Consider the following 12,136-nt stretch of genomic DNA (forward strand, 5'->3'; position numbering starts at 1 on the left):
CTAATAATAAGAACCCCTCTCAAGCTCTGTGGAGATGACAGCCTGGTGGCCCCTCCCCTGGGAGGGCAGCAGGTGTGGGAGGGGGAAGAGGAGGGTGGGTGGGAAGGCCAACCAGTGAGAGTAAAACGATGGACAGGAAAAACTGGGCCAGTGCGGGCCTCTCTCCGCCCCCCACCCCCCTTTTTTTCCACTCCCTTTCAGACTAATAAGATTTTTTTTCCAGATGGAAAAAAGGTCTCCCCAGACACACCTTTGCCCTGTTTACAAATGGGATTCAGGTGTCTCTGATACATAAGCTCCAGAGCCACTGATTAAATAGCCCTGTGTCTGCCCAACCTGCAGGCGGCTCCCCAAAGCAGAAATGATGATTCCATGGGAGGGGCTGGGCACGCCCCTGCCATGGAGAGGCTGCTTCATGTTGGGGCAGGACCTCGGGCGGGGAAGGCTATGCCTTGCCATGGGAGGGTGGGAGGCCTCAGAGGGCACATCTTGTGTTACGCACGTTCTGGCTCCCTAGGCCTCAGAGTCTGGCCCTGAGAAGTCAAGGCAGACATGGTGAAGCTGCCTCCCCCTTGGGAGGGAGGCAACACGGGCCACCAACACGGGCCAGCTCCTATGTGGCTTTACACTGTAGGGGCAGGAGAGGCTGGCCACAGCTAGCTCTGGCTTACCTAGGGCTTGGTTGATCCCATGATGCTTTGAGAGGGCCACGAGGAATCCATAGAAGGTCAGTCTCTGAACGTTGCTTAGGACCTCTTTGACGAGTGCTGGGGGTGGGCAGCTAGAAGGGAGAATACAGATGCCAAATTCAAAGACTAGTGAGTCCGAGTGCCATCTTTTCACCCAAACCTTCAGGCTTAGGGGGATGCCCAAAGCCAAGACCAAGGGATCTGCCTACCCTGGGAGCCCTAAGACCCTGGGAAGCATGGCAGATCTCCAGGAGCAAGGCCTTGACTGTGAACAGAAAGACTGGCATGTTCACTAACTGGTGCTTCACTGGCAGGGGTGGGAGTGGGGGAATGGGGAAATGGCGCTGGGCAAGGCCTCCTCTTGGAGGAGACCAAAACTGGCTGCTCTGTCCCCAAGGGGACTTTGTGCTACACATGACAGCTTAACCCTCCCTTTCTGTAGGGTGAATTCCTCGCACAGTGAATATTTTTTTCCTTCTCTCTAAAAAGTCAAGACCAATCTATCTCCTGGCAAGGAGAAGGGGCCCAAGTTGGTCATCTACAGCTGCTCTTGCCCAAGTGAAAGCAATCCTTCCTGTGAGCCACCTGGGAAGACTTTCAGTCAACATCCTGGACTGGGGGCAAATGGCACTATTCTAATTTATACTATGACCATCAAGGGCCTAAAAGCCCTGGGCCAGTCAGAACAGCCTGCTGGAGATCTGTTCTGGGCCAGGAGCCTGCAATCCTGGGGCTGAGGTGGGGTCTGCGTGCCCATTTCTCACCTGTACTTGTGCCGGTCACACAAGTTCTCCAGGCACTGGCAGAACAGGGACGCCTCCACGCCCTCCAGCATGCTGGCCTCGCCCAAGGTAGGCCGCGGGCGGTGCTGCCCACTGGACGACGTCGGCACAATCACCGTATTGGGGTTCTTGCCTGACAGCAGGTCCTGATAGATGGCAGCCACGCTCTCCAGGAATTCTGGGTACAGGGGTAGAGGGGCATAGGTCAGGCGGGGACGACACATTTGGTCCCCTCACAGTGCCCTCCCTTCTCTCTGTGTTAGCTCAGCTCCACACCAGCCTCAGTCCTCAGCGCACAGTGTCCTGGGAGCAGGGCCCCTCAGCCTCATGTGACCACTACACTCAGGAGAGATGACACTAATATGTGTTTCAGCTCAAATGTCCCCTCCTCTGGCAGTTGTTCCTGGACCAGGTGAGACCCCCTGTTACATACTTTCATGCACCCTGTACTCCTCTGTAGTGCTTATCCAGTGAGGGGTTTTCTGTGTAACTACTTGTTCACTCTGTCTCCTTGCTGGAATGGAAGATCTTGCATAAAGGCCTGGATCATGCCTTGTCAGCCTTCCTGTCCCAGCACCTAGCACTGTGCCCAGCACATAGAAAATGCTACAAATATTTTTAAAAAATTTTAAAGGGTGAACGTGTGCACACTCCTGCTGGTAAGCCCCATCTTGTGAGCCACCTGCCTCTCGGACTCAAGAGAGCAGGCTGGGGCTTCCCTGGTGGCACAGTGGTTGAGAATCTGCCTGCCAATGCAGGGGACACGGGTTCGAGCCCTGGTCTGGGAAGATCCCACATGCCGCGGAGCAACTGGGCCCGTGAGCCACAACTACTGAGCCTGCGCGTCTGGAGCCTGTTCTCCGCAACAAGAGAGGCCGCGATAGTGAGAGGCCCGCGCATCGCGATGAAGAGTGGCCCCTGCTTGCCACAACTAGAGAGAGCCCTCGCACAGAAACGAAGACCCAACACAGCCAAAAATAAATAAATAAATAAATAAAAGTTAGCTTAAACTTATTAAAAAAAAAAAAAAAGAAAGCAGGTTGGAATACCAGTGTGGGAGAGAACGCTTGCAAGCTGCTAATTTATTAAACATTTGAATTTGTTTTCAAATGTTAGTAGCTGAGCCCTCGTAGGTAAGCAGAGACTTATGGCCCACCTCCCCGCTGCTGCCCCATCCTGGGAGCGCTGTGAGGAGAGAGCCCCGACAGACAGCGAGGGGAAGCGGGTCTCCACACGTGGCTGCTCCTTCTCTAGGGCCCAAGAAACTTCAGAGAAATGGCAAATAGACGCCTGGAGCTGCTAAGGGCAGGTGGCGAGACCCCAGCCTCCAGCCCCTGCCTGACCAGGCCCTTGGGCCGCCATCAGGAAAACAGAATGTGGGGCCTGAGTAAGGCCAGGGCTGGCTGGGGCCACCCGTTGGCAGGAAGGCCATGTCCAGGCTCCAAGGACAGCCTCCTGTTTACTGGAAGGGCCTGTTTTAAACAAGTTTGTTTATGGACATAGCCAGCAATTTCTAAATCCAACATTCCATTTGATGCGGCTGTGTGTGAGCTGGTGTGCACTGGCATTCATTCATCTATTTTTATTCCACCTGAGCCCAGACAGTATTTAAGGGCACAGCTGGTGAGCACTGGGGAGCAGGGTGGGAGTGTGAGAGAGGACTGGCATGCGCTTATTAGAAGCTGTGTGGGTGGAAAATGTGTGCTCACACATCTGAGTCAGGGCCCAGGGAGAGACCCCCGATCGCAGTGACACAGCAGAGCGGCTGAGCGCGCTGGCTGTGGCGTGGGCCCTCTGCAGGTCTGGGCTCCACCCCCATAAGCGCTGTGTCTTTGGCAGCTTTGCCTCTGTCAGCTTCTCTCTTAAAGGACCTACCTCTCAGGGCTGGTGTAAGGATTAAGGTGCTCAGTGCTATGCCTGGCACACAGTAAGTTTTCGATAGTGAATTTATCGGGTGTTGATCCAGTAGTGTGTATTGTTGTTACTGTCATTATCACTTAAACTGATTCGTCGCGCTGCTGGCTGGAAGCACTGTAGTTTTCTATGTCTTGGGGAGGCTGAGGGAGTCGGCTCTGCAGACTGAATCTTGTGACCACCAGTGAGAACTAGACATCCTGCTGGTGGGTGACCGGCTGTGAAGCACACGACGGAGGGAGGGGGGGAGAAATGCATGCGCTAGGCACACAGATGGACAGGGCAACAGGGTAGGAGAGGGCACGTGGTCCTGGCAGGAGCCGCAGGGGTCCTGGGAGGCTCTCACCTGAGTAGTAAAACTGGATCTGGAAGGCAAAAAGGAAATCTGAAAAAGACATCAAGCAGTCCACGGCGTCGTCCATGAGCACAATCCTGAGGGGGAAAGAGAGAGAAAATATGAGAGAGTGCGTGTACGTGTGTGTTTGGGGGAGCATTCGAGTGAGCCGCTCCTGGGGATCCAGTCTCCCTTGGGACAGCAAGACACTGGGGAGGGGGCTCCCCATACAAGCTCCTCCCGGTCACGTCACTTGTCCATTGTTTGGACTCTGTCACCAAACTGAACTGAAGCGGGAGGCAGGCGCCCACTTCAGCGTCTGCAGCACCAGCTAGAGGATGGGACGTGGGTGGGGTGCTGACAAGGAGAGGGTGCAGCTACAACGCAGCCAAGACCCCTTTTCATACCCTGAAGCAGTAAACACTTTCATCCTGCAGTGAGGACCATTTAGTTCAGAATAAATACAGCTGATCAGAAAAGGCAAAAAGAACGCCAAGAGGTTTAAAGGGGTCTTGGCAAGTGGCACTGAGATTTAATAAGCTACCAAGGGCCTTCAGAATGGCTACGGGCACCTCTGTGCTGGGACACAGCTGGCACAGAGAGCAGAGGGTACCGCTTGGGGTCTGCACTTGAGAGGGTCCGAGAACACACCCCATCCCGCGACGCCGCGGTGGCCGGTGCTCCTCCACGCACGCTGTCCGCTCTCACAAGCTGACCGCCTCCTGGTGTCTGCTCTCTCTAACCCCTCCGCCTGCGCACCCACCTCGCAGGAAGGAAACCATGTGACCACTAAAGGGCTCAGACCAAGGCCACGTTCGTGCTCTGCTCAGGGCCTCACTGGAGAGGACAGGAAGAGAAGAAAGTTAGCACTCGCTGGACTCCACCCATGTGCCAGACAGGGTGCCAAACTCATCTACTGATGGGAAGCTGGGCCCCCCCATCTGTTTCTTTTCTTTGTTGTTGTTTTTTTTTTGGCTGTGCTGCGTGGCATGTGGGATCTTAGTTCCCCGACCAGGGATCGAACCTGCACCCCCAGCAGTGGAAGCACTGGGTCCTAACCACTGGACCACCAGGGAAGTAACCCCCCCCCCCACCTCCCCATCTGTTTTTGACTGGGCCCTATCTTTCCTTTTAAAAAAAAAAAAACCTTTTATTTTGCTCTCTCGTGCATTTTTCTAATTCTCTCTCCACCTCCCTGGGTCAGAGAGTCCCCAGACTGGCCACTGGATCAGCTCCAGAGAGAGCAGGCATTGCTCACCTCTGGGGAAGGGGCTTTAGAGAGAATATAATGTGAGCGGTGCCCCTGGAATTGTGCCAGGCAGCTGCCCTGGTTTCAGGTCTCCTCAAAGAGAGAAATGGTTCCTACCTCTAGTCTTCAGTTGTAATAATGGTAACGATAGAAACAGGCAATATTAACTGAGTACTTACTTCATGGCAGGCACTGTATAAGGTATTTAACTTATATTAATTAAAATTTATCCCACAACAATCCTATGAGGTAGGTCTTGTTGATTATTCCCATTTTACAGGTGAAGAGATTAAGTCTCAGAGCAGTCAGCTTGCTGAGGTCGCACAGCTGGTGAATTTGCTCTACACGTCATGTACTTACTTTCTAGTAGGTCTCACTGCCTCTTTTAAAATAAAGATACAGAATATGAACACTTGCATTTTACTTCTCAGTTTATTAGCTGCCTAACTTATCTTTTTTCTTCTCACCTATATCTTAGGGCCTTAACTGTTTCTCATGTATCTCTTGGGGAAGAAAAAAGCTGCCTCAACTACCAGAATTCAACATTAAAATTCCAGCTGGAAAAAAATTCAAGGCCAGAGAGTGGGAGGAAGCAATGCTGCCAACGGCCACAGGAGGGCGTCCTGGTCTCCCCGGCAGAGGCTCCTGGGCCCAAGCGTTGAGCCGCTGGCCAAGTAGTTACCCCGTTTCTCATAACCTCAGGCAGGCGAAAGGGAAGAGAGAGGGCACAAAGCCCAGATTCTGATATCTGGATGGGGAGAGAGAGGCGAGAGAGGTAGAGAGAGGGCAGGTAGTAGGGACTGGGTGACAGAGACACCCAAACTACAGAGGAAGAGTGAGCTCTCCCAGAGCCCCAGGGAGGAGGAGCCAACAGCACCTCCAAGTCGTGCCTTCCCAGGCTCACAGGGAAGGAGAGGAGAGAAGGCAGTGACCTCTCCTTCCTGCCCCACTCCCGGGACAGCTAAGAACCCGAATGGCCTGAAGTTAATTGCTAGGGAAGAGTGCTGGGCTGAGAACACCCCCAAGCAGGAAACCACGAAGGGGAACCAAAGCCTTTGAAGATGTTACTTGGCTCCTCTTGGTTTATCATCAACCTGGGACCTGGTGCTCCTGTTTATAGCAGTTACCGCCATTTACTATTTCTCTCTTTACCTATTTATTCATTCATTTCATACAGATGGTCCCCGACTTACGATGGTTCAACTTAGGTTTTTTGACTTTACAGTGGTGTGAAAGCAAGACAAATTTGGTAGAAACCATGTTTTGAAATTTGAATCTTGATCTTTCCCTGGCCTAGCGATGCACAGCACATGCTCCCTCGTGATGCTGGGCAGTGGCAGCTCCCGGTCAGCTACACGGTCACCAGGGTGGACGCAGACAGCCATTCTGTACCAGACTACCGTTCTGTTTCTCACTTTCAGTACAGTGTTCAATCAATTACATAAGAGAGTCAACACTTTATTATAAAATAGGCTTTGTGTTAGATGATTTTGTTCAACTGTAGGCTGATGTAAGTGTTCTGAGCATATTTCAGGTAGGCTGGGCTAAGCTATGATCTTTGGTAGGTTAGGCGTAAAAACGCATTTTTGACTTCTGATATTTTCAACTTACAACAGGTTTATCAGGACGTAACCCCACTGAAAGTCGAGGAAGATCTGTATTGCAATATAATTCAAATACCATAAAATTCACCCTTTAAAAGTGTACAGTGTGGGACTTCCCTGGTGGCGCAGTGGTTAAGAATCTGCCTGCCAATGCAGGGGACACGGGTTCGAGCCCTGGTCCGGAAGGATCCCACATGCCACGGAGCAACTAAGCCCGTGCGCCACAACTACTGAGCCCACGTGCCACAACTACTGAAGCCCACGCGCCTAGAGCCTGTGCTCCGCAACAAGAGAAGCCGCCGCAATGAGAAGGCCGCACACTGCAACGAGGAGTAGCCCCCACTCGCCGCAACTAGAGAAAGCCCGCGTGCAGCAACGAAGACCCAACGCAGCCAAAAATAAATAACTAAATGAATAAAAATTTAAAAAAAAAAGTGTACAGTGTTTTTTAGTATATTCACAAACTTGCACAATCATCACCACTGTTTAATTCCAGAAGTTGTAATTCTTGCTGATCATCATGCTCCTGAGACAGGCCCTGCCACGCCAGGGCTTCCAGCCAACTGCCATAAGCATCTTCCTCTCCCAGCCGCAGCCAGGACTGTCAGCTGCAAGCAGGGCCCGCCCTTCCAGCCCCAGACCCGGCTGCAGCTTTCTGTCGGCAGCCATTCTTGACTATGAACGTTAGCTCCCTCTTTTGAGAGGGTGGCAGCCTCCGTGGGAGCAGGGCGACCCTGCGCGTGCTCTGGTTTTGGCCCCTGTTCCTCGGTGGGCTGAGACTCAGATTAGTCAGGAGGGACCAGCAGGCTAGTTGGGGGAGGCAGACGGGCAGCAGGGGCTTTCTTTCTGCGGAACAGGTGGCTGGATCCCAGCAGCACCCGTGCCTAGGACTGAGGGGTTTTCTTGATTGCAAGCAGTGAGACTGGCTGCCAGAGAAGCCAATTGGATCTCAGCTGTCATTAACAGCAACACTCCTCTGTTCAGCCAGAAGCCTGGAGTCCTCCTGGCATCCTGGACACTCCCTCCCTTGCCTGCCCCACATCAGTCAATCACCAAGTCCTATCAATCCTCTTCTGGACATTTCTCTTGAATCTGTCTGCTTCTTTCCACTTCCACAGCCCCCATCCAATGCCCACCTCCACCTCTTCTTCCTGGATAACGGAACGACCTCCTACCCAGTTTTCTGCAACACTCTTGCCTCCTTCTAATTGAGTATCCATACTGTGGTCAGAAGGATCTTCAAAATGCGAATTTGACCATTTTACAACTCTGTTTGAAACCCTTCATGGGCTTCCCATTGCCCTTAGAGCAAAGTCTCGCATCCTTATCCTGGCTTATGAGCCTGCATGACCTGCCCTCGGCCTCCGCTCACCTTTCTATACTCATCGGAGGCCCCAGGCAGGGTCCCTCACGATGTTCCAGCCACACAGATCCTTCAGTTCTTCCTTCCTCCTGCCCTCCATGCCCTTCTCCTCACCGACCTGATTGATGCCTCCTCACTCTTCGGGGTACAGCCACAGAGCACCCCTTTGGGAAGGCGAGGGCAGGCCTCCCTGCTCTGGCTTCCACAGTTCTCTGTGACCCCCTCACACTGTTCGTGTCTGTCTTTGCCCCAGGACTATAAGATCCACCAAGTTACACCTCTGTCTCTCTGTTTGCTGCCTGACTCAAGCGCCAGCGTGGTGCAGGGCACACAGTAGGCACTCGGTAAACATTTGTTGAATGAAGGAAAGCATGAACAAATGACTAAGAGAGGCTGCAGTACCCTTTTCTTTTTCCCTGGCAAGGTGACATCTGGATACTACATTCAGCTCTGGACAGTCCATTTAAGGGGAATAAACTAGAGTCACGGAATAGGGAGGTCAGAGTGGTGGAGTCTGCAAACCAGGATATCAGACAAATGACTGCCTTTAGATCCTTTAGCCTGGAAGAGAAGATGAAGGAGGAAGTGAGGCCCCCGACTCTTGAAGGGCTGCCTCTGAGGGAGATGTCACAGGGATCTAGAGTTTGGCTCTAGAAGACTTGAAGATGCCCATCTCTGGGATTATGGCTGCTTTGTGAGGGAGTGAGCTGCTTGTTGCTGGAGATATTCAAGCAGAATACTTCCCAAAAGTATGAAAGAGCTCCTTCTAGCCCTGAGAGAGTGTCATCCCAAGGGTGGACAGAACTAACAGCTTCTCCTGTTAATGAGGGTTCTGCTGGGGGGAAAGTTTGCTGTTCAGAGGACCGTCGCTGCAGAAAAGTCTGACTTTCAAAAAGGTGCTTTTAGAAACGTCATATGCTGCATTGTCCATCTCCAGACTAATGCTCTGACCCATAAAAGTTCTGGGCATCTGGCATTGGAGTCTTGGCAGAACTGTGGGAAAAGGCAGGCAGGAGGCTACAGGTCTGTCTTTGCCTTTGGTGACAGGGACAACCCCAGGCTGTAGGCCCTGCAAGCCACCGACAGCTGCTTCACCCTGAACTCAAACTTGTCACCAGCCCCCAGAGGGCTCAAGAGGAGTTTCCTGAAGACAGGTCATCCACGTGTGCTGTTTTCCAGTTGATGGCAGTTGGCTCAAAATCCCTTCCTGCCAGAGGCCTCCTGCTAGCGTGCCAGCTGCGTCTGACACCTGGAGGAGACTGGCCGCCCCTGCTTTGAAGTGGAGCCAGCAGGAAGCTGCTGCCAACAAGAGTCTGTGCAAATCCATTGGATTGTGGAGAGATCCCTGCCGGCCAGGCCTCAAGGCTAGAGAGGGGAACTCTGGGGGAGAAGTAAAGGCACTCTAGTTCAGGCTGGCTCTGAGCAGAACCATGTGAAGGGTGGAGTCCAGGGCAGCGACTGGAATGGAGAAAGAGCACTTGGCAGCATCTGAGCTACTCCCAAGGGGGCTGGCCGTGCTCTCACTCCCATGCTGACTTCCAACAGCTGGGATGGGCTGGCTGGCTGGGAGTTAAGTGGGTGCCAAGGAAGCAACAGCTTTCAGTCCGAACCTACTGACTTGCCAGCTTCCTATTCCCCCTTAAGGGTCAGTATCCCTGGTCTAGTGGCATGAGCTGTACCTGGTTTTTTGTTTTTTGTTTTGTTTTGTTTTTTGTTTTTGCGCAGTTCTGGGTTAGCAGCCCTGGGATCAAATCCCAGCTCTAGAACTGACTGGCCAAGTTACCTTTTCTTGGGTGAGTTACGTTTTCTCCTGGAGTTTCAGTTTCCTCATCTGTAAAGAGGGGATAATTATAGTTCCTCTTTCATGGGATTCTTGTGAAGACTCAATATGATGATATACTGTGCCTATTCTATTATTATATATGAGTAATCACTCAAAATAAGTGTTAGCTGCTATCAATAAGTGTTCTAGCTGGTTTCAGGTGATGGAAGAGCTCAAAATAGCAAATAAAAATATAGCTCAGAGGAAGTAAGTGCTGCCAGCACCCGGCCGGGCAGAGGCTCTCAGGCGGAAGCTAGCTATCCTGTTTCAAGTCCACTTTTGGGGGAAGCCAGGCCTAAGCCAGGGCCAGGAAGAACGCTTCCATGACTGAACTTCCTTTGGGAGGTCACACGAGCAGCGTCTTTCATGGGTGCAGCTGAAGCATGTCTCCGAGTCTGTCTGGGATCCTGGGACACCTCTGTGGACTATGTCTTAAAGTCAGGGCCATGAGTGAGGATGAAACTACACCCTGGCCACCTTCTCCAGGTGTTGGCAAGGTTTCCTGTGACACTTCCTCAGGGTTGCCCCTCTTCTGGACTGTGTCGGAGGCACACTTGTGCCTCACAAGCTGCCTCCAAGTCCAGGCCCTCAAAGCAGCATGGGGTGTCCAGGTCATGGCTCTCCCTGGGCTCTGGCCTGCACCTGCAGGGGGTCCCAATCCCACCTGCCCTGTGGTGCCTGAGAAGCTGGATCCAGAGAGTGTGGGAAGTAGCAACAACTACAGCAACACGGTATTTGTTAAGGGCTTACTTGGTCAGCGCCATACATCTGTCATTGCATTTTCTTCTCACGTTAATCCTATGAGGTGAGATCAGTGGATATCTTTACCGAGAACACGGGGGTTCAGAAACCTGACCAGGGTCTCAAGGCAGAAGCAAAAGAGCTGTAATTCAAACACAGGCCCCTCTAACCACAGTTCCCAGGCCACTGCAGCTGCTTCCAGTAAGAAGTGGCAATAACACCTCCTGCCGGTGGCGCTGTCCCTCCTCCCACCCTTGGTGTAGAGCCGTGGCCCCCAGGAAGGCTGGAGGCTTAGGCCCGGATACTGCTTCTTCCCTGCAGACACCGTGAAGGCCCCGCTTGGCCACTTCAGCTCCATTATCCTGGTCTCTCCCAAGAAGCTTTACAGCTGGTGGGGGTGGGGGAATGTTCCATGATCTTAGGATAAAAACCCAAATCCAGTGCATGGCCTGTGAGGCCCTCTCTTCTCCCAGTCCCCAAACTCCTCAAACTCCAGGCCCACTGACTCCTCCCAGTTCCCCTAGGTCCTCACTGGAGAAAGAGGGGCTTCTTTCCAGGCTGCTTACTTTCCCTAGACGGGCTTCCCCTCTCCCTGCTCCCTCCCTAAATCCTACCCACCCTTTTCACTTGATTTTTTACTTTTTTGGCTGCATTGGGTCTTTGTTGCTGTGCCCGGGCTTTCTCTAGTTGCGGTGAGCGGGGGCTACTCTTCGTTACGGTGCGCGGGCTTCTCATTGCAGTGGCTTCTCTTGTTGCGGAGCATGGCCTCTAGGCACGCGGGCTCAGTAGTTGTGGTGCACGGGCTTAGTTGCTCCGCGGCATGTGGGATCTTCCTGGACCAGGGCTCGAACCTGTGTCCCCTGCATTGGCAGGAGGATTCTTAACCACTGCGCCACCAGGGAAGTCCCCTTTTCACTTTAAATAAAATATTTAAAACGTCAGAAAAATTACACAGACTAACATAACAAACATTCGTATACCCACTAGCTAACTTCATCAAAACTTCACATTTTGCCATCCTTGCTTCAATGTTTAAAAGCTTTGTAAAATATTACACATATTGATTAAAACACCTGGACACCTGGACACCCTTCCTCATCCCCTTCCTCTACCTTCCTCCTCAGAGATCGTCACTGGGGCTTGAGGGCTTAGCATTCATTCATTTAAACTTGGGCTTGGCATCCCTCCGCATGTTTCCATACTATATTAACTCACACAAATGTCTACATTGTTAAAATATTATATAACTTTGTTTTGCTTGTTTCCAAACTCTATGCATCATTTGGTAACTTGGCATTTTGAGATTCATCAGTGCTGATGCATATATATCTCCCTGCATTCATTTTAGCTGCTGTATAGATTTCCACAGAATGGAGATAACACACTTTGTCCTTTCTACTGCACAGGGACGGGCAGAGGGTTCCACTGGTAGTTATTACAAATAATGCTGCCTGTCTCCTTATAACCAGGCACACTTCTTGAACTTTTAAAGATTTGCCCAAATTGCTTCAAAGTGACTATACCAATTTACACTACCACTAGCAGTTTATGAGCGTTCCCACTGTTCCACATTCTCACCAATACTTGTACTATCTCACTTTAAAATTTTTGCCAATTTGATGACTGTGAAGTGGTATC

General features: G+C 51.8%; 1 protein-coding gene across 3 annotated transcripts in view; it reads right to left on the reverse strand.

Moving 5' to 3' along the window:
* Positions 1-12,136, reverse strand: part of CSTPP1 (centriolar satellite-associated tubulin polyglutamylase complex regulator 1) — a 202,422-nt gene that overhangs the window by 7,488 nt on the left and 182,798 nt on the right. For all 3 annotated transcript variants that reach the window (XM_007181174.2, XM_007181173.2, XM_057552975.1), the window contains 3 exons: positions 3,732-3,817; positions 1,454-1,649; positions 672-781 (listed from right to left, as the gene is read on the reverse strand). In XM_007181174.2, the coding sequence (XP_007181236.1) occupies positions 672-781; positions 1,454-1,649; positions 3,732-3,817 (392 nt within the window). The remainder of the gene's footprint in view (positions 1-671; positions 782-1,453; positions 1,650-3,731; positions 3,818-12,136) is intronic.

This window comes from Balaenoptera acutorostrata, chromosome 9 (assembly GCF_949987535.1).
Source record: "Balaenoptera acutorostrata chromosome 9, mBalAcu1.1, whole genome shotgun sequence".
NCBI lineage: Eukaryota > Metazoa > Chordata > Mammalia > Artiodactyla > Balaenopteridae > Balaenoptera > Balaenoptera acutorostrata.